At 38.1% G+C, this 25,708-nt stretch overlaps 1 protein-coding gene across 5 annotated transcripts in view; it reads left to right on the forward strand.

Annotated features, from left to right (window-relative positions):
• Positions 1-25,708, forward strand: part of RAPGEF4 (Rap guanine nucleotide exchange factor 4) — a 148,188-nt gene that overhangs the window by 111,185 nt on the left and 11,295 nt on the right. For all 5 annotated transcript variants that reach the window (XM_035332469.1, XM_035332470.1, XM_035332472.1 and 2 more), the window contains 13 exons: positions 849-937; positions 3,165-3,243; positions 8,269-8,419; positions 9,202-9,290; positions 9,692-9,722; positions 9,955-10,033; positions 12,394-12,540; positions 13,751-13,848; positions 16,875-17,000; positions 17,499-17,677; positions 22,357-22,447; positions 24,666-24,716; positions 25,344-25,431. In XM_035332469.1, coding sequence (XP_035188360.1) covers positions 849-937; positions 3,165-3,243; positions 8,269-8,419; positions 9,202-9,290; positions 9,692-9,722; positions 9,955-10,033; positions 12,394-12,540; positions 13,751-13,848; positions 16,875-17,000; positions 17,499-17,677; positions 22,357-22,447; positions 24,666-24,716; positions 25,344-25,431 — 1,298 coding nt within the window. The remainder of the gene's footprint in view (positions 1-848; positions 938-3,164; positions 3,244-8,268; positions 8,420-9,201; positions 9,291-9,691; positions 9,723-9,954; positions 10,034-12,393; positions 12,541-13,750; positions 13,849-16,874; positions 17,001-17,498; positions 17,678-22,356; positions 22,448-24,665; positions 24,717-25,343; positions 25,432-25,708) is intronic.

Here is a 25,708-nt window from a genome sequence, read left to right on the forward strand (position 1 = left end):
TTCCATACTTTATCAGTCGGATTCCAAAAAAAAAAAGAAGAAAAACATGCAAAGATTGGAAGAATGGAGGGAAAGATTAAAAAAGAAAAATCCAATCCGCAAGGAAAGAAAAAAAAAAAAAAAGATGGCAGGACAAGTGTAGCAATATCCTGTGATATTCTGCTGGTACTTAAAATGTTGCCAGTGTTCTTGCATTAGGCAGAGTAACCTAACTTCTGCACTACTTCTCTCACCTCTTTTAATTTAATCCTGGAAATGGTACAATAGTAAGTTTATCCACTTGCAAAAGCTTACTTACCTCAGCTATCTAAGGCATTACACAAATTTGAAGGTACAGAGTGGTATTTCATTATCTGTTCCCATCTTCTCAGACCAACCCCTATCAGTGTTGCTGAAGGAAATTGTTTCCTTGCTCTGACAATGATACACACTAGTTCTCATTTCATGTTCAGAGTAAGTCTATTAAGACCCTCTAATGACTGTGAATTGCTATCATTACTGAGGTATTCATTCTCAGTGGAGAAGCATTTCTGATTACACTTCCCCAGGTTTACACCAGCGCAGCTCTGTTGATTGCAGTGTAACTGTGGTGATGTTATATTGGAGTACTTGTACAGGGAGGGGGCTGTCTGTCATCTCCCCCTCCCTGGATAGGGTGGAGAGTGTCATTGCAATACATTTCACAGGGGGTAACAAAGATTGTGAGTGGTTTCATCCTAAGACACACAGAGATTCTGGTGCAAGTAGGTATTTGCAATTAGTACTCCTTGTCTTCTCACTGGTATGCAGTTTTTTCTTGATTTGTCATTTTGCCTATGAGACGCTAACTGCTCCTTTCCCTCCCCCAGGTATATTGTGATGTCAGGAACCCCAGAAAAAATTTTAGAGCACTTTCTAGAAACTATGCGCCTTGAAGCAACTTTAAATGAAGCAACAGGTACATGATAAAAGCTGTGTCATTATTATTACTGCATATAGAGCAAGCTGTGGATACGCTGCAATGTGTTGTTTTGAAAAGCATCTGGTGGTAGTTTTTGCCAGAAGTAGAGCCTTCCAGCCTTAAGAAAACATAGGAAATTTAGGATTAGAGACAACAATCCAGTCCTCCTAGCCTGCTCTGTTGTATTCATACTGCTGGTTCAGAGTAGAACAGCAGAATCTCAAAAGGTGCCAGACCACTAGTCAGAACTTCAGATAGGCACGACCATAATGCCAGGAAAGAGCATGCATTAACCACCAGATGGTAACGGTACTCATACTTACTGTTCTGGTTGTCACTTAATACCGTGAACTAGCTTGATTCCTCCAGCCCTTGTATTATGTGAAGATATGTTTTCCCAAATTTTCATACCCATATCACATTGCATTTAAATTACTTGTTTGTGATAACTTTCCCATGTGCAGGGAAAGAAGACTTCTTACTCAAATGAGTATGTGCACTCTGGGCTAAGTCCCAAGAATGCAGGTTGCTGCAGCTGCACTTAATAGGCTGCTTTTCATTTGCATAGGGAGAACAGCCAATTTACATCTAAGGTTATAGATATTTACTGATTTACTGTCACTTAGTAATTTAGGAAAAAAAAAATTAGGCACAAAAAATCCTCCTACTTATGATAAAGTGATGCAGAGACTTTTACATCAAGCTAAAGGATATTGCTTTAGCAAGTTTTTTGACATTACAGATGTCTAAGAAATATATATTCTAAGGTGTTCCTAAACGGTCCACAACAAATTTTTTACTGAGCTCAGAGTACTGGATAGTGGGCCATAAATGGTGAAAGAATTGAAAGATTACAGAAATCCTTTTACACTGTGTGTATTAATCACTTTTAAGAATAAAAATGAACCTTTCCATAGGTGCCTAATTGTTATGATTACAAACAGAATGTTGTTCTTTAAACATGCAAGTATATAATGGCAAGTTCACTATTCATACTACGAATGTGTTATATATGTTTCTAAATGGAATTGTTTTTGAAATCTTTTCAAACTTAGCCCCTGATCATCCAATGGGACAAAAATGGCACAATTCACAAACTAAGCTATTTTTAGAATATAGGAGCTCAGAGAACTAGAAATTCTAATTTTTGCTTTATGCAGTACCTTAATTTAAGAACAGTTAAAATTCACTTTGTCTGGTATATTATGTAAATAAAAAGTCCCACCATTTTGGTGGTGCTTTGTCAACTTAGAGATATTCTCAAACATGAATTACAGTGAAGCAATGATGTAATACTAGGTTAACTCATATCACCGTATTTTCTCTCACATCACTTACTTACAGTGTTTTTATATATTTCTCTTATCTCAAAAGTTGCACTGTAATATTGATACCCCAGAGTACCGTGTTTATTGTTTCTCAATGATTCCATGTAAGACTTGAAAGTTTAAAAGTAAAATAAAGTTTATACTGGCCTCTGCAGCCAGGCTGGATAAATCCTTCTTGTTGTTACAAGTACAAAGATAAGGCAAACCTGGGATTTACACTAGCGCTAACACACATCACATTAAGTGAAAAAAGAGCTTTTCCTGTTGTCAGATAAAATATAAGTACTACCAAATCATTTTGTCCACATACATTTTAATTTAATGTAGCAGCAGTGATACTTTTGAATCAAAATAAAAACAGAAATTTGACCATTCATTTAAATTTGTTAGGTCTTCTGCTTATTGTTAGGAAATCAGCAAAGAATTGAATTGTTTGCCTTCTACATAGTACATACTAAATGTGCTGCTTAATATTCCAGTTCCCTAAAGCTGCAGCAGCAGTTCTTAGATACTCAGGCGTGGCAGGCCTGATACTTCTTATGCTAAGATCTCTACATTATTAGAGGAGAAATATACCCAAATATTTCACTTCTGTACAGAGGTTGTTTGTTTGTTTGTTTGTTTTTGTTAGCTGTGCCAAATTTTCCTTTGACACAAACTGCTTCTTAACATAAGTGCAGTAAAATCTATGTAGACAAGAATAAAAGGTTAATATTTCATCTCATATTTGTTCATTCACATTTTCATACTTAATACATACAAACAAAGTGCAAAAGACTCCTTTATTATCTGCAGAGGGCTAATAAGGTCTTTTAGCTGAAAGAAGCCTCATCCTTGTGGTCCCCAAAATGTTTGCAGTGGCTTAATTTCTTGTTTTCTTTCTTCTCTTTTCACAGATTCTGCTTTAAATGATTTTATAATGATGCACTGTGTTTTTATGCCAAATAGTCAGCTCTGCCCAGCCTTGATGGCACAATATCCTTTTGTAATGACAAAGTTGCGTCCCTTTTACAACTTTGCCTAACAGTGATGGGACAGGAGCTTTTCTCTCTCAAGAATTAAATCTTATTTCATGGAGGCTGTGCCTTGTGGGTAGGTTCTCAATGTCTGACTAACAGCCAGTCCCTAGCTCAACAACACTGAAATGGTTAGAGTAAACCCCTTGTGAGATGCAGTCCTGGAGCATGATAATAGTATCTGTCCTGGGAAAAGAAACCTTCACCAGATAGGTGTTCAAGGCCAGGTTGGACCCAGCTTTGAGCAACCTGGTCTAGTGGAAGGTCTCCTGCCCATGGCAGAGAGATTGGAACCAGATGATCTTTAAGATCCCTTCCAACCCAAATGATTCTATAATTCTATAAGCGAAATTACATAAAAATTTGGATTACCCCTCCTGTGTCTTTTCTTTTTTTGATTTTTGCTGAACCATAGCATCTAGATTTTAGCGAAGATCACTATGTTTTGATTATTTTAATGGTCCATTTTATAGATTACAAGCTGCAAAGTGCTTCAAGAAGGGTGCCTGAACTAGGAGACCAATGAGTAAGTAGTTCGTAGGAACTGTCATAATACACCTATGAACAATAATAATAATAGTCTATTGGAAATTTTAACAAACTGCAAGAAACTTGGATTGCATGTGAATACCTAGGAGGGAAAAAAATTAAAAAAAAAACTTACAGTTGGATAACATCAAGAGTTGTGGGTGATTCTCATACTGTCTGCATGTTTTGTAGAAGGCGTGTATGAAATGTCCATCAGTCAGCTACTGGCAGGTCGTTTAGTTCAGGGAGCTGTGGGGGACTGAAAAGTTGTCCTCGTGTGTAGTGACTTGATGGAATCAAGTGATTGGGAGCATTAAATAAACATATGATGTTTTCTGTTTTATAGATTTCTGACAAGAGGTGTAACTTCAATTCCCTATTTATTTTTTTAGAATCAGATTGATGTGAAAGTGTGCTTTTCTTGAAGCTCAGCAGGGCGAGTGACATCTGGGAAAGCTAACACCTTGAAACCACAAAATAGAGCATCGTGTCCTTGTCTGGCAAGCTTAAGAATCTATTTGTGTTACTCCTAGCAAGGACAGTAATTGTTTTGAAAACCTTTGGACCCACAAAACTGGTCTACAGAAAATTGTTCATACACCTGCAACAAACACATTTTCCAAAACCACATAGTTTTAGATATCAAAATTATTATGAAATGCTGTTGCTGACAGCTTTAAGGAGGAAAGAAAGGACAGCACTTTCTTTTTTTTTTTCAGATTTATCTAGCTCGTATTATTCAATCAGTGCATTAGAGACTCAGGCTTGTCTGTCCTTTGTTATAACAGTATACCTTTGATATCCAATAACTGGGAAAATCAGATGCATAAGCAAATCATACCTCATTGTTTATAGCGGAAAAGCTTTTCTGAAGGTAAAAGTGATAGTGTCGCTTATGTGTATGCATAGATTATAAAATCTATTCCAGAGAGGCTAAGACCGATATACTACTTAAGTGGGTCATGGCAGGCATCACGCTAATTCCTTTTCAGAGAGGAGGAGGAGGAGGGCTGGAAGTAACTGGTATCCCACTGCTTTAGTGTCAGCTTTTCCTAGAGCTGAATTATTGTTTATTTGGTCCATTCTGAATATGGAAAATCAAACTGTGCTCTGTTGATTGTACCATTGAAATTTATTGTTAGAGTTGAAAGGTTGCTAACAAAGCTCATCTTTTTTGAGCAAAATCACTGTACAAAAATGCTTGGTGGTGCTGTGAGACTAAGGACAGATTACTTATGCTCAGTGAGGAAATTAAAATGGTAAAAGAAAAATAAGAAAGGTGATTCAGTGAGAGACACTGTTTTTGCTCCAGCTCCCAATTTTGAATCAATAAAAGTCTGTTTTCTTACACCCACTTAGGATCCTATTTTAGCTGGCAGCATGCAGGTATGAGTAGAGCTAGACCACTGTAGTGCTTTCAAGCATAGTACAGGGTATAAATTATTTTTTTTCTCTTTCTTTACAGCAGTGTTTGGTCATCTGTATGTTCTTTAAGGCTGAAAGGAATGGACATCTGCACCATTTTTGTTAAATAACATTACTTGTTGCTCAGGACTCGGTACTTATGCCATGCTGTCCCTTGACACACCTCTATTTTATCATTAAAGCATATTGACCCTGCAATATTAAAGAATCACATACTTTTTTTTTTTTTTTTTTTTTTTTTTTTTAATAATAGGAAAGCAAAGGACATGCTCCCCTGTTCTGGATCACATAATAGGCACACATCTTATCTGTTAGTCCAAGATCCCTGTTTCTCTCTCTACTTCACAAAGATAGAAATGGACAAGTTCTCAGAGCTGCAGTTGTCAGGAGGCAGGATAAATCCCCAAATAAAATTTGATACAGAGTAACATGTCCAAAAGTGCCCTATAGGATAGTACTCTTGGGATATTGCAAGTCCGTGAGCATGTGTATAGGTTTTCATCTTTAAAGGGCTACTGTCTAAATGCTTTCAATTTGTAAACTCTTCTTTAGCTCTCTGTGGACAATAGTTCTTTAGCTTGTTTCCTTATGAATGTTTTGTGAATGTCACTTACCATCATGCCAGCCAGATAGCTTGCATTCCACTGTAGTAATGGGTGCTGATTTCACACAGCTCCCAATCTAGTTAAATGTTCCCATGCTGCGAAGAGCAGACTTCAGAATTGATTCCATTTCCTAGCATATATTAGACAGAATTAGAAATATATATATTGAACTCTAACTGTGTTGGTGTTGATAAATATTTTACAATTATCTGACACTTATTGCAAGAATACATGATATTTTACTTCTGATTGCCATCCACAGTGAATCTGCATCCTGTAGGTCCCATAAAAATGGGAGAACCCTTCATTGACTTTCCCCGTGATAATGTTAATAAAAGAGCAATTAATATAAATGAGCAGCAAATACAGAAAAATTACCAGTGCCTGCGGTGAGTCAGTTATTAAGAAAGTAAAAATACATGAAATAATTGCAGTGTTTGAAATGTAAAAATGGCATGAGAAAAATGACTCAGTGGAATATTAAACTTGCTCCCTGAGACATCAGAGCACAGAGCTTACAATATATTATTTATTTCATACGACCCTTTGACTTGGTTACTTCCATAAATGTACTGACATGTTTAGTTCCCTAGTCATTTGAAACCTTTCTGAATGAAATTAAAATGCAGATTTCTAAGTTTGTCAGTCAAGTGAGTGCCCCAGTAACCCTGTTAGTGTGCTGTATCTCTGCAGGGATTTTGGGCAGGAGGATCATTTGAAAAGCGTGAGTTAATAGATACATTTTTCCCATAACATTTTTTTCGTATAAAGTGAGTTAATATTTGTTAGAAAAAAAAAAAAAAAAAGGAGAGAGATCTTATAATTCTAAATGAGAAGCTTAAAATATGTATTTTAGATCATTTTGATTTCTAATTAGTATTTTAAAATATTATGTTCTAGCAACTAAAAGTGCAGCTTGAAAGGATGCTGGACTTTTCTGTGCACTCATTCTGTGCTTACTTCACACTCAGTCGCCAGATTATTGGGAAATGGTTTAAGTATACATTGTTAACCTCTGTGAAGAGGTACACAAATTACCATATGCCATTTCTGCTGTGGGTTCTTCTTAATTTTTGCATAGTTAACAACTGAAATTAACTCAGCTTATTGCCCATCATGGACTTTCTAAGAGCAGCAGATACCCTCAGCAGCAGTTTTTTGTTCTAAATTGGCGGGATTACTGTAAGAGTGATTGGAAATAGAGACCTTGAGAGGAAAGTAGAAATGAATTATATTTAAAACAACACACACACACACACAAAAAGACAACCAACCAACTAAAAACTTGGTAATGCCTTTGCTTACAGAACGTAATTCAGAGTTTAGAAGAAAGCCCTAGGTTATAAACACCTTTTTTTGTTCTCTTTGTAGTAGTAGTAGTTCTCTTTGTCTATAAAAATAAAGCAACACTGAATGACTAAGTGCAGAAAACTAATATAACTGAGTTATAGTTGAATCGTTTGTACCTTCCTCCCCTTATCTGAAAACACAGTCCAAAGTCCACGTTCAGCTCTTCAGTCTGCTTTTTCACTGATTTAATAGAGATGTCAGCACAGATCTTTAAGTGACCAGAGCTTTTAAAATTATAGCTTCAGTTAGACGACTGAGATGCTCTATACTTAGAAGTGCTTGTAGAAACAGGGCATACTTGCAGTTCATTTGTGCCTGTACTTTTTTCTTGTTTCTTGTTTCCTTCCTTTGAATAAATTGTACTTTTTTTCTATCTGCATATTTTGTAACGTTGATGCTTCTACATGAAAAAGGTTAATGAAATGTTTCTCACTTCTTCTCATAGTTCATCACAAAATAACTGTCACAAAGAATTGCCTCCCAGATATGCTATATTTGATAGAGAGGAATCTTTTGATTTCCTCATATATAAAATGAGGCTACTCTAGAATTTGTTTTCTCATCCCATGTCTGTGCAGCCAGTTTAGAGTGTAATCTTTCAGGTTCTCCTACCATAACGGGACTGAGGTTCACCTTGGCTTACGGTAGCTTCTGTAAATAAAAGCAGTAAGGGTGGTGGTTCATTCCAGTAGCCTTCCTCACAAACAGAAGACTGGAATTGTTTATAAGCACAAGTAGTCGTTTTTCTGCCACTGTTTCCAAAGAACAAAGAGGAATATCCTATTCTCTGTTGTTCCAAGTGTCATTTCTGTTCTGCTCCTCTACAGCAACTGCCTCTGTGGTAGAATTGCGATTATTCCTACACTCTGTAGTGACTTTGCTGTCTTTTTACTTTTTAATATGAACATGAGAGGTTCACAAATCTTTATGCTAGCAACAGACAGAAATCAAAAGTGTGTATTGGGAAGTTATGTTTGAACGCCCTGAAAGTGTTTTTTTTGGAAATCAGTTGTTTGTGAATTCATACTGGTTTTGATACTTTCAACCACTGAGTGTTTTCCTTGACACCACGGCACCTATCACGCCCAGCCTTCCCAGGGTACAGAGCAAGAGAAAATGGATTATGCCCTCAACAACAAAAGGCGAGTCATTCGATTGGTTCTCCAGTGGGCTGCTCTATATGGAGATCTACTGCAAGAAGATGAAGCAGCAATGGCCTTTCTGGAGGTATGAAGGAACCATTGTACCATTGTACTGAAAAATATCTACCAAGTAACTGTGGAAAGATTTTAAGTTTCCAGTGCTCTACATCATAGAGAATGTGTATGGTACACTGGTTCTAAGTTTTGCCTAAGAGATCACTGGGCACCTCAGAGAAAAATGGAATGTGGGATAGAAGCCAGAGAGGAAAAGATCCAGGATAGTGCTGGAGGAGAGGAATTCTAAGCTGTGATTGAAAATAGTACATTCAGAGAAATTGCAGATGAGATGGGAGATGGATTTGTAGTGGCAAGCGTGGTCAAGTCTGTTGGGTTTTGTTGTGTTGTTGTTTTCAAGAAAAAGCAAAGAAATTGGTTTCATGGTTAAAAATAGCAGTAATAGTGATAATAGACTGGTTTTAAACAAAATTACTTGACTACAACAGCAGTCGGTAAAAAAAAAAAAACACTGTTGTGGCAGATTAATTGTGAATTCTCTTGTTTTTCTCTTTGATAATCTAAAATGCAGTATTTGAACAAGCAGTCAGTAGTTGCACAGTAAGCTTAAGAAAACACTTCTGTCTTCCACCTCTCATCAGTCTTCCATTCTGCATGTGTAACTCATGCTTTAAATCAGCTGGAGATCACCAAGTAGAAGTAATAGAGGGTTGGGCCCAGCATGTCTTCATCTCTGCAGATTAACATTCTTTATAATCATTAAACTATCAGATGTCATGTCATAATCCTCTATCCTTAGTACTGCTCATTTACCCCTATAGTTATTTAAAGACTATGCTGTGTCATTTACAGGAATTTTATGTATCTGTATCAGATGATACTAGAATGATTGCAGCACTAAAGGAACAACTTCCAGAGCTAGAGAAAATTGTAAAGCAAGTGTAAGCACAAATTTTTCTTATTTTCTTCTTACCCTTTCTTCTTTTTCTCAGTAAATAGATGAAGAAAAATTATTTCTTATATCTATTAAAATTGTGTTTTGTGAATGGCGCTCAGTCACTGAATGTTTGCATGCAGACTTGCTTGGATGAATGTCTGTGACCCTCTCTTTCCATATTGTTCTTGCAAACACCAAACTCTCTCATAAAGGGATTGACAGGAGGAATAAGAAATGATGTATAAACCACTGAAACTAAACTGGATGCTTGTTAGTATTTTCCCAGCCTTGATAAATGTGTTGATACTGTAGTTTGACAAGTGGTCTATGTTCTTTAGGTGGTTTTGTGCACAAACTCTTTCAGGTAATAACTAATGATATATTCCATGTTTTACCTTTTTATAGTTCTGAAGAACCTAAAGCACCACAAAAGAAGGTAAGAATGTATTTGCCCATTTTCTAAAGTGAAAGCTTTAGCACAGCAAACCTATAACAATCTTCTCTTTAGTAATTTTGGATATATTAAAACAACACATTGAGAAATAGCTTTTAGAATTGTGTGAAATTTTACATTGCTACCCTTCTTGCTGCCGTCGATTGGTTGTAATTCAGTTCTACCCATAATGTTTATTCTTGCTATAATGTGAATCCTGATGATTAATTTTCAGCACAAAGTTCTTCTGCAGCTGTTTAACACAAGTGATGACAGAGCACAGAAACGCCAGCCTATCAGGGGCAGTGATGAAGGTGAGTTCTTTCTCTGCAAAGTTTTCTTGAGCCACTGGGATTTGTAGTAAAGTTGGTTCTCTGAAAACAAATGGTCTAAAAATAAACAAAAGTACCAACAGTTTTGAAGCCTAGCCTGAAGCAAGCTTTGTTTTTGCTAACCCAACATTTTCCATCGTTTTGAAGTACTCCTGTTTTTTTCCCAGTGTTTTTTCCAAACACTGTGCTTCCTCAGAGGAAGTTGTAACAACCTTTAAAACAGGGGATGAACAAAACAGGTAAGAACCAGTACGGACAGTGTCCATGCAGGTATCATAGAATCATAGAACATCTTAAGTTGGAAGGGGCCCACAAGGATCATCAAGTCCAACTCCTGGCTCCACAAAGAACCACCCAAAAACTAGACCATATGTCTGAGAGGGTTGTCAAAACACTTCTTGCTCTCTGTCAGGCTCGGTGCCATGACTGCTTCCCTGGGGAGCCTGTTCCAGTGCCCAACAGCCTTCTAAGTGAAGAACTTCTTCCTAATACCCAGCCTGAACCTCCCCTGATGCAGCTTCCCTGCTGCATGCTGTTCTCTTGAATCCTATCACTGGTCACCAGGGAGGAAGAGATCAGCACCTGCCCTTCTGCTCCCCTCATGAGGAAGCTTCCCTCCGTCTCCTCTGGGCTGAACAAACCAAGTAACTTTAGCCACTCCTCATACGTCTTCACCTCTAGACCCTTCACTATCATCATAACCCTCCTTTGGACAGTCTCTAATAGTTTTAAGTGTTTCTGATATTGTGGCACCTAAAACTCCAGGCAGTACTTGAGGTGAGGCTGCACCAGCACAGAGCAGATAGATGATGGCAGTGCAGTGTATATTTGTTGCTGAAGGTCACGTGTGAGCCTCTTTCCCTTCTGCATAGTTTGAGGTAACATGTACAGCTGTTTCACCAGAAATGCTCCTTTGTGAGATATGAGTGGAGCAGATAATCATGCCCTGGATCTCTGCGCTGTGGCGCACAGCCTAGAAAACAGAATCTGCTGCCTTGCCCTATTGCTATAGTTTGACTCCATGAGAAGAGATCAAGGTAAAATTTACAGCAGTGTGTCAGACTATCATTTTCAGTTGCAGTGGCTTTTCATTTTGTACTTTACTTCATGTAGGAAAAAAACGCTGCCATGTCAACAAAATCCTGAACTCTGCTGATGAGATCTAGTCATTGTAAATAAACAGATATGTTCCTTAAAATTCATAAATCTGCAGATTCCTTTGCAACTGCCTGGTCCAGTCTCTCAATGGTTGTTTTGCTGCATCTTCATCACAGAAAATAACCTCTGCTTCAAGGTGCTTGATGTTAAAGGATAGCTCTTGCTACTGTACAATGGTAAAAATAGGGAACAAAATGCAAAGTCTTTTACCTGAGAATGCTGTTGGCATAAAGCAAACCACAGAAAGAGCCATTTCAAAAGCAGGAAGTATCTGTATATGAACAGCAGAAATCTTGCCATGCATGCAGCTCCCATTGTTCCTATCAGTGTTTCTTCTAGGTCTACAAAGAGCGAAATAGCTGATAAAGCCATGGAAGTACTACTTCTCCTGTTTGCATGGTCTTGAAGTAACTGCTGCTTTCATATGGCTGCACCTTGTTCGAAGGGCAGGCAGCAAACTGAACCTTGAAAACAGCTATAACCCCAGGCGCTGCTTAGCTTGGCTTGACAGCTGAGCCCAAGGGGTATTTTGCTAACTTCTGTCTTAAATTCATGCCACTCTGAGCTGGTTGCTTTTTGCACACTAATGTACTATCATATTGATTTCTAGGCAGTCAGAGACCTGAGTTCACGTATTAGTCTGGGAGCTAATGTGTACTATGCACTCAAGTTAGGATATTTTTCTTCACTGTCTGCAACAATCTTGAGTCAGCAATTACATACTTGCATGTAAAACAATGGGTGCAGCACGGTTTGATTGAAGTTCTGACTGTAACCAGAACTTTATTTTAAAATTCATTTTGTAATATCAAAGTACTTTCCTGTAATAAGAGTTTGAAGCTAGTTTTCCTGACTCTTGAAAGCAACTGTTTATTTAAAATACTATAATGTCTGGGACATGACAAAGTGCCAGATGAAATTGTCATCCATAAACAGTATAATAATATTAAAACACTAGTACTTCATGGCTTACTAAAAGCTCTAAGAAGTCAAAGATTTCTATGCTAGAAATTGTAGAACACCTGAGGAAGGGGGAGTTATCAAAACAGTAATAATGATTTATTGTTGCTTTATTTCTTTCACTTGTGAACAATGGTTACTGAAGAGAAAATAGTTTGTACAATAACATCTCTGTGGTTGTTACCTGTGGCATACATAGAACAATCTTTTTTTTTTTTTTTCAGTTCTTTTTAAAGTGTACTGCATAGACCAAACTTATACCACAATCCGTGTACCAGTGTCTTCATCTGTGAAGGAAGTGATCAGCGCTGTAGCAGATAAGCTGGGTTCTGGAGAAGGCCTCATCATAGTAAAGATGAGTTCAGGAGGAGGTACTGTATTTGCATCATCTTAAGCATTTCTCCAAGTGAAGCAGCAGGTCAGGTGGAATTCATAAGCAAGATGAATTCAGTCACGGCTTTTATATCCATGCGCATGTTCAGCTAGTACAAGCCAGCTTAGAGGCAAGTCCTTTCCCCACTTCAGGCACAGACTGGAGCTCACATGTCATACAGGGAAAATGGAGATGCTTGTGTATCTGCCTGTTACAGAGCAGAACTACTTCAAGTTCCCTTTACTGTAGGACATTCAAGCTTTTTAACAACAGGAATATGAGGTAAGCATGGATAATGTCAAGTTAGATGTATGAATCAGTGACATCAGAAAATGTTGAAGTGCTAATATTCCTGTAGTGGTCACTACCATTCTGACAGCTCTGTCCATGTAAACCACTACTGAACATCTTAGTACGAAGCCCACTGAGGCAGTGTTGGCAAAGGGTCAGGAGTCAGTCCCCCACTATACACCGTGGAAATGGGAGAGTGACTGACTGCAAGGTGGATTCTGCTGAAGAATTGGTGTTGTTGAAGTGCTTTAGTTGAGTATGAATGTGTGGGGGCACACACAGCTAATGAGAGCTCTACTGGAAGGCATTTTTGCAAGCAGTGATGACTGCTAAAAGCATTTACTTCCTGAGAACTGACACCAGGCAGCTCTACTTTTTGCAGTTGCAGCATTTTTGTATTGTCAGATTTACTGACAGCCAAATCTTTCTCCCCATGATAGAGATTTTTGTAAGTTACTTCATTATCTTTACCTGCGATGTGACACTCTTTTAGAACTGTTGTAATGAGATTTGAATACAGTTGCATTTCATCACTTTCCCATGCAGTTGTCTTTCAAGAAAATTTCTATTAAGAACAGCTCTCCACATTCTTAAAGCTCAGAGAAGAATTACTAGAGTCCCTGATTATGGCTAAACTTTTGTGGGTAGTTCCTAGAGATGGCAGTGCAGGCTGCCTGTGTGGTTCGAGGGGCTGGGATTCCAGCTATGTATGCCAGTTCTGTAGGAGACTGGCTTGGGCTGAGCTTGTTGACACATTTCTTCAACAGAGGACCTTCTTGTCATCTATTTTATATCCTGAATATTAGTTTTCTGTGCAAAATTTGTTCCCATAACAGTGATCTGTGCAGCTATTAGGGTCAATCCTGTAAATTCTACATACGTTTAATCTAATTTAGTCTTCTGTTTCATGTTTACAGAAAAAGTTGTGCTCAAACCTCATGATGTTTCAGTGTTTACAACTCTCAGTGTTAATGGACGGCTGTTTGCTTGCCCACGTGATCAGTTTGATTCACTGGTATGTATATATGCAGGTCTCATGAAGTTCACCTCTTCAGTTAATTTGCATGCTTGGTATTTTTTGCATTATCAATGCTTTAGGTAAAAACTAGTAGAAATATTCACAACAAAGGGTTTGTAACAGTGCTGGTGGGACAAGCCTTGAAATTAAAGCAGGTTAATGTCATCATTTCCTGAGCTAGAGCAGAAATCCATCTGATCCACATGACAGAAGTTGATCCCAGTATTCTCTGTGTTGCACTGAGCATGTAGGAAGAGCTGAATATTATCACTAAGACATGCAGTAAATCCTGATTACAGAATTATCTCCTCATGGCCACAAGGATATATTATAGAAGATAGATGTTACCAATTACAGCATTATGGAGACTTGATTCCAACAGTAAATTACTTAAAATCTTTTCTTTCTGAGCCCCACAAAATACTATGTCAAAATCACAGATAATTCCAACTAGAATCACAGAAAATATTCCTGCTAGAAAGTCTGTTTTTTCTTAAGTAAAATTGCTCATAAGTACTTACAGTTTATACAGTAATTCTAACAATCTCCATGGGGTCTGCTTTTATAGAGTTTGATTTGACTGTACTTTTTGTTCCTTTTATTTCATTAAAAACAAATGTCATTGCCAAGTCATGTCAGCATGAACTCTGTTACTCCTAGCCTTGTTTCAGCCTCCTGTATGCTTTTAACAAGCCACTTAGTACGTATGCCTGATTTCTTTTATAGATATGGTAAAATCTGTGCTTTGCTGCTGCTTTCAGTTTAATAACCAGGGAATTCACATACAGCCTACTGTAGTTCCATGCAGAGATACCTCTTGTTCAGTTTATTAAATTCTGGTGCTCCCTTCAGCTTAAGTAATCCTGCCAAATAGATACCCTCATGGGGCATGCTACACTAAAGTGGGGTTGCATTAGTACGTTGGGTACTTTTTATATGGCTTTCCATCATCTGCGTGGACATACCCATAGCAGAAAATGGTCACGACTTTCTGTGCCTTTTCCCTTGTGCTTTCTATCTGCCTTGGGTCAAGTGCTCCAAAAGCTACAGGGATCTCTGTGCTAGTTTTTGTCAGCTGGACTGACTTCTGTAGGAATTAGGGAAGAACACTCAGCACCTTTTAAGAGGTTTTCAGCATTGCACAACAGAACACATCTCCTTATCAAATGCATTTTTTCAAAGAGATATAAATAACTTTGAAAAATGATATAACCTTACCACCCTCCCAGTTTAATCCTTTCACATTCCAGTTCCTGGCTGCTGCCTACGTGGATACATTTATTCTCATTACACTTGGAAATTCCCATGTGAAAATTGTTCTGGGTCAGACGAATTTGCAAATATGCAATGAGTTTACATCTAAGTACTTCTTTCCTAGCCTTGGAAAATATGTGTTTGTTATGGTAACAGCTATGTTGTGTTTGTCTCCAAATAGGGGAAGAAAGCCCTCTTTCAGTCTGTGAACAAGTCTTTTTCCACAGATTTCCATAAATTAGGATTTTCTACACAAAACCAGTGTACTTTTCATTCATACTCTATCTTAACAGAAGAAATTTTGTTTTTGTGCAAGTCCCAGGTCATAGGGATCTGCAGGCTGTTATAAGATTGATGGCTGTCATGATTTTTTTATATATATATAATACCGTGCTTAAATACACTATGTTTAAAATTGTAGATGGAGCTTTGAAGGTAATAATACCTGTGGTTTAGTTTAATTATTTTTAATTAGTTTGTATTATAGTGATATTTGAAATACAAGTTTTCCTGAGAGTGCAAAGCAAGAACTCAAACAAAAATAAAGCTATTACATACTGTGTATTATTGAGAAAGTGACTTGATGTATTAATGCAGTCAGTCCTTTTTCTACAGGTAATAGAATATTCTTTTATAAAAGGGGATTCATTTAATGAGCTCATTTTTGATGTTGCAGTATGTAAATATGGTCTGTTAATCTTGCAGACTCTATTCAGTTGCTACTCAGAAAGGAGCCTGTTGACAATTCCTTGCTCTGTAATTATCCAACAAAGACCCTATGAGAAATTGAGAAAGAAACTTGTGAGTGAACTATACTGCCCTCTCCTGGAAACAAAACAATTAAAGTGTGGGTTCATGAGAAGCTTTACTGATATTTTCCCAAAGGGTATTTCAGAGTGCATTCGAATTTGCAAGAGGGTTGTTCGTTAGTATTTAGTCCAGGCTGGTCCAAACACTTTGACCGTTAATATATACACAACAGATTACTTCAAATGTGACTTGATGTCAAGTCATGTTTTAAATCTCTTTATTATAAGTTCTACTTGTGTGCAACACTGTAGATCACATCTCTTTTATTGGGTGGTATGGAAATGTCTTTCAAAAATATTTTATACTTGAATGGCATAAAGGATTCTTTCACATAAGACTGTGTGTATATAATTTTCATTAGCATAGCTAGGAGTTTCGCAGTCACAAATGGCTAATAGTGCATCCTGGTAGTGACAAAGAGAAAGTATAAGGCATTTTTATAAATGAACAGAAGATCTTGCAATCACTGCCGATTTCTGAAAAGCAGCAGATGTAATAATTCTCTTCATTAGAATCAGTAATCTACAAAAGTATTTGGCATTTGCTTTGTGACCTAGTTACTGGTGTATGTGAAAGAGGAAATCAATAACAAAAGCTTTGTGAACAGACCTACACTTCTAAACAAATAGGCATACTTTAGGGAACACAACACATCAAAATGTTTATTTCTGGCTTCAAATTTTAGGACAATGCTAAAAATAACACACTGAGAACAGTCTATTTCCTTACAGTGCCTCTGAAGAGCTTTCAGAATTTCCTGGAGCATCCTGTGCATAGTGGATTCTGATTTAGGCTCACTTCCTAATGCCAGCCTATGGTTAAAAGCAAATTTCACTTTTAGTATGAGAAGCAGGCTTAGGGAAATGGTCACACTGGAAAAAGAAGAAAAAAAAAAAAAAAAAGGAGGAAAAGCACCAATCATGTAATTTAGCATTTCTGAAATATTTTTCTATTTGTAGGCGCCATTACCAGAACAAGAGGGACCATCTACTGGTACAGTAGGAACGTTTGAACTGATGAGCTCCAAAGACTTAGCTCATCAGATGACAATTTATGACTGGGAGCTCTTCAACTGTGTGCATGAGGTATGAAGATCTATCTATTCAACAGATTAGAATATGTTAGAAAATGTTTAGTTTTATATTGTAAATTCATTATTTGCAAAACTTTCTCTGAGCTTGATTTTCAAAAATACTACAGTAAAGCCACCTACAAGTTTTGAAAGTATGAGGTGTTCTTCCTCTAATTTTATTTTTTCATTTTGCTTATAAAACTTCTCCCAAACATGTGCTGTTTATTGAATTACTTTAGTATGTTTTGTTCAAGATATTAAACTATTTATGCATAATCTACAGTTAGGCTTTTTAGTATGTCTCAGCTATTGACTATTGGATTTGCAACGTAATTTCTTGTCATCTGTACAACAGTAAATGCAAACTGCAAAGCAAGTTTCAAGCTAGTGTATGAAGTAGATAATTTGCCTGGTTATTATTAGCTTTTTTCCACTGTCTGAAATACCAGATTTCTTAAAAATAATAATAATAATAAAAAAAAATAACACCCTACTATTTTCTTTTTCCTAGCTGGAACTGATCTATCACACTTTTGGAAGGCATAATTTTAAAAAGACCACAGCAAACCTGGACTTATTTTTAAGAAGATTTAATGAAATTCAGTTCTGGGTGGTCACTGAGATTTGTCTTTGCTCTCAACTCAGCAAGCGTGTGCAGCTATTAAAGAAGTATATTAAGATAGCAGCCCAGTAAGTATACAATCATCTGTGAGCAGGAAATTAAGTTCAATATAGTAAGATTGTTATCTTCCTTTTTTGTTTTCAGGAAGCCACACATCAGAGGTTAAAATATTCTCTATTCAGTAATTCTGTCCGTTTCCTTATAATGCAGTATAGAAGCTTGTTAATATATACTTTTCTTCTTTCCTGCCCTACTCTTCGTTCATCCTTGATTCCTAAAAATCTCTGAGCTCTTAGGGCTATGTTTTCACATCAAATTTGTAAGCAAATACATTTCAGCTGTTTAGGCGAATCCTTCATTTATACTTACACACATTAGCAAAAACTAGTATGTGAATTAATATATAATGAGAAAAAAAAAAAAAAAAAGATCCTAAATTTTCACAAGAACAGAAGTGTTTCTGGTGTTCTTCAGGAAAACTATTCTGAGAATGGTCCTGAATGGGAAAGCTGAGTGGGAGAATGACGGAGATGTAGTACAGAGGCAATAAGGCTTATGTTACCTTCAGTCTGCTTCTGATAATGTTCTAATATTTTTGGTTTAAAATGCAACAATATCAATGTCTTTTTTCTCTTAGTAACTGTTGGGTCTGAGGTTGGATAGCAGGAAATTATTGCTCTATTCTTATATTCATATTAGAACTGAAGCTCTTTGGAGCCTTCCTGTTAAAGATTTAGGTCTTGGCTCCTTGCCACTGAAGTCAAGGACCAGGATTTGAGGGATGGATGCATCAGTGGGAGCAGGAGCATGCCCCTGCCCTGCATAGCTGCAGTTTTTTTATAGCTGTTACCTTCTCCCTTCCTTTTCAGTTTATGGTGTATTATGTTCAGTACCTGTCACTCGTCTAAACCAACAGTTCACTGAGATGTATACTGAGAAGCTGCCTTTTTTAGTATTTGTCTAAGACTTTGGGTGTTGTGAATACAGGTCTCTAAGTGGTCTTACAGAACAAAGCCGTTCTTACAGTTACACCATGAATTTTAACTTTTTTTTTTTTTTTTTTCTTCATTGTTAAATGCAATTGTGTGAAGGAAGAGATTACAGGACAGCTGTGATGTCTCCCTCCTCTCGGTTCATAACTCCACATAGCTGTAATCAGTGCTCACACCGAAACTATGCGTGAGCGCCGCTCGCAGCTCCGGGAAGGCCCCGCGCTGTGAGTCCCGACTTCCTTCTGGGAACGGCCTCGAGCCCTCCCGTTGGAGAGAGCTGGCGAATTTCAAGATATAGCACGCAGGATCGGGTTTCTTTTCAGAACAGAGGGCGGAATTTACCTCTTTAGCGTCTAAAAATACGTGTGCCACATATGCCATTATCTCACCCCTCAGAGCAAAATCGGGAAGGCAGCGGCGGCCTGGCGGGCTGTGTCCAGGAGAGGGCACTGGCACCCGCTCACAGGCGAGCCGGGGGCTGCTCTGGGCTCGGAGGCATGAAATGGGAAAATGTTGAAACGTGGTAAATTAAGATACAGTGGTAATTTCCATAAACACTTGAAATCAAGTATCTTAAAAATTACAGTTAAATATCTCCTTAATAAGCCGCCCTAGTCAGTGGGTTCCTCAGTGTCATGGGTTTAGCCCTATGCTATTTACAACAGCTTGACAACCCCCTGTTTACGTCCATGTTTCTGGTATCACTACAATGCTAAAAATAAACAGCTAAAAGCGGTCTGCTCTGCCGAGTCCTCTTTGTCTCCTAAGTGCAGAGAAAGCCAAAGCACAAGATTTTCCTAAGTACAAAGCAAGCAGGCAGGTTTAATTGCAGCCGCTGGGAAGTTTTGCCAGGCTCCTGCCCTCGGCGCAGTGCTGCCATGGTAACAGGTGCTATAGCGTGCGGTAACACAAACACCGCGCACCCACGTTGGAGGGGAGAAAAAGACGAGGAATTGGATCAAAAGATGGGGGCCCAGGCCTCGAAGCAAGATCTGTGGGGAAGTTTTGCTTGTGAAGATCCTTGAGACCTAATGAGAACTTTACCCTACCTAGAAGTACTAGACTGATTAGAAGAGTGTTCAGGACAGCTCGGTGCTGCACGATTAATCTCGCATGACTGGTGGTAACCAGATGCCTTGCACGTACCAGTTTTCAAAGATAGCAGTTACTGAGAACCCTGTTTCAATTCTGGGGCTCAGACAGCGTTGCAGGAGGCACATCACTTTGTATCTGCCACCCAGTGCACCCTGTGATGTGTGTGGCCTGTCTGTGTGGGCAAGCACAAGGCCAAGTGCTGGCTCCAAGTGCTGTGCACGTGTGCTTTCAGTTCCAGGAGCTGTTTTTGCCTTTGCATTTTCTGGGAAAGGATGTGAAGGTTCACCTCTTTCCTCCAGCCATTGTAGTATCAAATTTGGAAACAAAGGGCAGAAGCGAACTACATTTCCTGTTCTTCCCATATTAATTGCATAATATTAAAGGCCTTCTAGGAAGTACTTGTGCATACCTTTATGGGTATCCACAAACGCTGTATATATTTCCTCTCTGCAGTTATACCCACAGGCTATTTAGAAACCTTCCTGTGCATCACTACACTCAGACGCTTTCACTTAGTTTTTGAGAATCATTCTTTCCATACACAAGTGTATGCTATAAGCCCAAGGAGCCTCTAGGAAATTTTTGAAGAGAGTGCCTGTGTACAGAGGAAATACCAAGATTAATATGCTCGTGTAAGTACAGAGAGATTTTAACCATGTTTGTGTTGGAGACAAAAGCATGTGTTTATGTGTGTGTTGACTGTTCACACTAAAGAGAAATTTGTTCCAATACAGACCTTAATGGGAGGTCGAGGGACATCTGCTCCAAACACACCGTGATACTTTGGGTAATTCACTTCCTGACATTTTGCAGGCAGAATATATGCACTGCTGCCAGTGGAGCCACACAGCACTGTTTCTCATTACAGTGTTCCTCTATTTGGAACTGAGCTATTCAGTGTAGAGTTTGTAGAGTTTACTGAATATTTGGTGTATAAAGCCTTATATCTAGACTGATTTTAACAGGGACTTAGTCAAATTGCCTTGCTTAACAGAGTATTTAGCAAACTTATCCTTTTTAAAATGAAAGATAGATTCAAATTACATATTGCAGATGCATTTGCAGCTGCCTACTATGTTTGAGCACCACTGATGCGTGCTAATTATTTTTACCGTGCCACAATTCATTCTCGATGTCGCAAGCTGTGGACATATATTCCTTTCTGGATTTAGTTGTGGCTGGGGAAGAGGTTATCACTGACAGCCTTTCCTGGTTGCTTTTCATCCTTATTTCCCCTCAGATCCACTAACAAGGCACTCCCTGACCTGCTCTAGTCTGAATAAGCTGGGGTAGCTTTAGCATTTCAGCTTATCTTCGCTAACCTTGCTCACTGGCCCTAATCTGATGTGGGAGAATTTTTATGAGCAGCTCTGCCAGAAGATCTGAGGGTGCTGCAGTCTCCAACAGGCAGACCATCAGATGGGGAGAGATGATTTTTTCATACGCTCAGTGTTCACACAGTGCAGACACAAGTGAGGCCCAGATCTAAAGGACTCACCCCCTCAATACATAGAGTCTGGTGAAACAGAGGGACAGAAAGAAAAGAATAACAATAAGGTGATGTGGCAATTACGGAGTCGGACGGTAGCATGTGATGATTGTACTAATTTTATCTTGAGCTGAGGATGCCTCAGAGGAGCTAAGAGTTCTAGCAATGAATAAAAAAATCCATATGAGAAATGTAGCTTGAATCTTGTGGATTTTTTATTGGTAAACAGTGGAAGAAGTAGAGGCTGAGGTTCTGAAAACAGATCTTGGAAATTAGTTGTGAAAAATAGCAAATAATTTGCAGGAACCTAGCAAGACAGATTTATGAGGCTTTATTCTCTCTCTTCCCTCCCCATTGAGTCAATGAGCCATGCAATGCAGTCACAGCTGAGCAGTTGTATGGGCTGCTTCTGTCAGAGCTCCATTTTGTCAGCTCCTGTACACAGTGTATTGGATCTACCATAATACTCAGTTACATTTTCCAGTTTTTCCTTATTGGAGACACAAATTCTCATTTGCATTAAGGATAAAGGCTGACCTAGAGCTCCTACTGCCCTGGACCTCTTTAAATGATGCTGGTAGCAAATGGCTGTTGTTTGAAGCATCCTAAAGAGTTACAGAAAACACAAGTACTATTTAGAAATCATACACGTCGAGATGTCACTGACACACAGGCATCTCTAGACAGCTGGTCTTCTCTTTAAAAAGGCTCAGTGCCCCTGTAAACTGCAATGAAGATCTCCTAGGGACCGCTTCCAGCATTCAGTAACTGTTCAGAAGCTGTCAGCAAGTTCTTCAGCGAATGGGGTTGTAAACCAGTTGCTTCCACTGGTATTCTCTGGGACTGAATTGGGCCCAGATTCAGGACTGTTCTTCCGGGTGGGGAGGAACTTCAAAGACTCCTTTAATGACCTTGCAGAAGCTGGCACCCAGTGAAGTAGAAGCAGGAGGTCATTTTAAGTGGGAGGGGGAAGGAACCTCCAGAGCGTGGTGAATTACTCGCACATCGGCGAAGCGGTGCATTGCAGACCTGCTGGCCGGGGCTGCCAGACTCCAGTCAATTTTATGCTGCATGGCATTAATTTATGCTGCATGGCATGGCATGGTTCTTTAGGTTTTCTTGTGTACTTCCACTCTGACTGATGCATACAACTTAAAACTTTGTGTTTCAGCTGTAAAGAATACAAAAATCTGAATTCCTTTTTTGCTATCATTATGGGACTGAGTAATGTTGCCGTGAGCCGTCTCTCGTTAACATGGGAGGTAAGTCTTAGCTACAGTCCAATTCTAAGAAGTTTGACTGGGATTTCTGCTTTTAGTTAGCAAAAACATGAGTTAGGCCCTTATTACTGATAATATTAGATCTAATAATTCAGCTCCTGAGAAGAAGGCCTTAGCTAAGGATGACAATTCTTTTTAGTAAGGAGGTATACCTATGGATGTGTTTAGTCCTCACAAGCAGTTAACAAATGTGACACTACCAGCTTTATTGATGAGCTAAACTGCCCAACAGGGTGAGCGAGTTAACCTCTTACATCAGCCCATCCTCTTTTTGACTTCACTGGTCATTTGCTGAGATCACTCAATATGTTGTTCTCTAAAATCCATCCTCTGTTTATACATACTATTTTCTGATCTCCATATGGACTCTGTTACCCTAGTAACACATGGGTTCTGTTTTTCTCTCTCTGACATGCATTCCCCTGATTACTATCAATTTGGTCTTCATTCTCAGAGCTTCCACCTGTTTCTGTGGCTTTGCTCTTTTGTGTACGAGTATACAGACAGGTTGCAGTGTCCAGCAGGTTGAGGTAGTAAACACATGTAACTACTGAGAACATTCTGGTTGATGAAAGATCTGCAGATTTGAATCTGCATGTATTTTGTTCATTAGAAATTCAAAATAGCTAGCATGATGCTACCACAGCTGAAATTTGAACACCTAACAAAGTGGTTTGAACTAGGAGTTCAGACAAACACATCTGAGAAGTCACCAGCCCCATTTTCAGAAGGACACGTTGCAAGTAATTCATGCAATCAGCACTGAAAGCAAAGATAATGACCTTTCTTTTGTGGCTGCAGAGAGGAATATTTGGGAGAGCTGAGACAGTACAGGCATAGTATGATGACAGAAGAGGCAACTGGAATTATATAATACATTCAGCAATCTGAAATAGACACAGGGTCTGAGCTTGGGGGGTACACAGTTCATTTGTTAGTGTGGAGTATGAACCTGAGTTTGGGAAATGTTGTCACACACTGGTTCTGTAGAGCAGTCAATTTATGAGGAGAACCTCTGCAACCTGATTCTTACACATATAGATAGATAGAGGGAGAGAGATTGTGCTTAAAACAAACATATCAAGACCCGATTTTTGACATATTATCATGCATTTACATTAGTTGCTTGCACAAATTAGATATTTGCAGGTGCAAATGTCCAATTATACCACTTATTTCACAAATACCTAATCTGCATGCATATGCAAACTAGGCACACAGTTGTTCACACACATCATTAAAAATTAGGCCCTTGCTGTGGCACAGTGTAAATATCTTGCTAGGGTACACACTCCAAATGTAGAAAGTATTGCAAAAAATAATCTATGCTCTATAAAGTCTCTATTAATTTTTAATATCACCCACTGCCAGTAGTAGTCTGCTTGAATCAGCAAATCTAGTGAAACTTCTTATTAAAACTAGAAAGCTGACATCTTGTGAGTATGCATAAAAAGTTGATCTAATTTCTGAAACTAATTTATAACATATGCTATAGTCTTTATAGGAATACTATTTAATATGTCTAACGTAACATGAAGATATTATGAACATAATATGAAAATATTTAGTAATGCCCATTTCATCCATTCACTGTGCAATCAACTGACCATAATTTACTTGTGTAGGTATTGTGGAATGAAAACCTATTCATTAATTTATAGTCCAGAAAGCAGTAGAGGCTGCTGGGCACGTCAGGAATTAGAGCAGCAGTTGATGATACATTAGCGTGAACAGAAAACCTCCTGGAAATGCCCAGGCATGGACTTGAATGTTGCAAGGGCAGTTCATCATAGGTATGAGTAATTAAGCTGAGCTACCCCTTCGCAAGCTGTGTATAAATTATATTTTCAGATGGGCTGTAACGAGGAATGTCCTGAAGCCACTCACTTGAACTTTCACTTAAATTCTGAATTTAGTGATTTCAACGTAAACCAAACAAAAATCCAAATCTAAGCATCCCGTAGGAGTAAATCCAAGTTGGGGTTTAAATCAGGATCCAGGTTTATGGCTGGTCCCGTCTCTATTTATAATCTGGTTGCTAGGAGACATGTTGTATTTTAGATTAGCACATTGTTAGAAATATCTGGCAAAAAGAGCACTTTCCTGACTTAGGGCGTTGTAGAAGGAACTAGCATTTACAGTAAAATTACCACACAAATTGGATTTAATTAAGGTTTGCTATTTTTGTTTTTATTAACAGAAACTTCCAAGCAAGTTCAAGAAGATCTATGCAGAATTTGAAAGCTTAATGGTGAATAGTAATAGATCCCTTATTCTATGCACAATCTGAGCTAATTCAGTTTCTGAGTAACTGATTTGAATTCCTTGATTCAGAACATTTTATATGTCCTTGTTTGACTTTAAGAAGTTTATGATCCCATTTTAGAGCTGCTAAAACAAGTATGTATGACTAATAAATTATACTCTTAGGAACCTACTCTGAGAGAACTTATGTACCACTCAAAGTTAATCTGGGAAACTCAGCAAAGCTTTATCACATGTTTTCCAATAGTACATATGGGAAATTATATTTTCCAACCTGGATTTTTCCAGGCAATACATTTTAGTGTTACAGAATACTGGCTCTGCAGCTGCAAGGAGGGAAGTAAAATATGTGGTTCCTTTTATGAACAATTATTTTGTAATCATATCTTACCTTGTTATTTGGTATGAAAACTGTTTGTGTTTAGCAGCTGCATTTTCATTGTGTAAACTGCATAGGAAAATGATAAAAGGCATCCATAGCTTTCAGATGCACTTTTAAAGCCACAAGAGAAGATAATGATTTTAATAAATGCCATGACATCTAAATGAATGCATGCAGTGTCTTAATACATTTAATAATGCGTATTAATAATTATTTCTCTTTTTTCTTAAGGATCCATCAAGAAACCATAGGGCCTACAGACTAACTGTAGCTAAATTGGACCCTCCAATAATTCCTTTCATGCCTCTTCTTATAAAAGGTAAGCTTAGATGCTACCAGAATTATTAACTTGAAAGCTATTTGTCAAATATTTGAAGAGTAAGAGTAAAAAGCATCAAGAAAAAGCAAAAATCAATCTCAGTGTGAGGTATGATCTTTTTCCATTATAAAAAGCATGACACAGAGTCAAGAAAAACTGCTTTAGTGCATCTGAATATTATACCTCAATTTTACTAGTCTCAGAAATGCTTCAAATTAAAGCCTAAATGTTTTACTTTTATAGCTGCTTTGATTGTTGTAAGGCATAGATAAAAAAT

This window comes from Oxyura jamaicensis, chromosome 7 (assembly GCF_011077185.1).
Source record: "Oxyura jamaicensis isolate SHBP4307 breed ruddy duck chromosome 7, BPBGC_Ojam_1.0, whole genome shotgun sequence".
Taxonomy (NCBI): Eukaryota; Metazoa; Chordata; class Aves; order Anseriformes; family Anatidae; genus Oxyura; species Oxyura jamaicensis.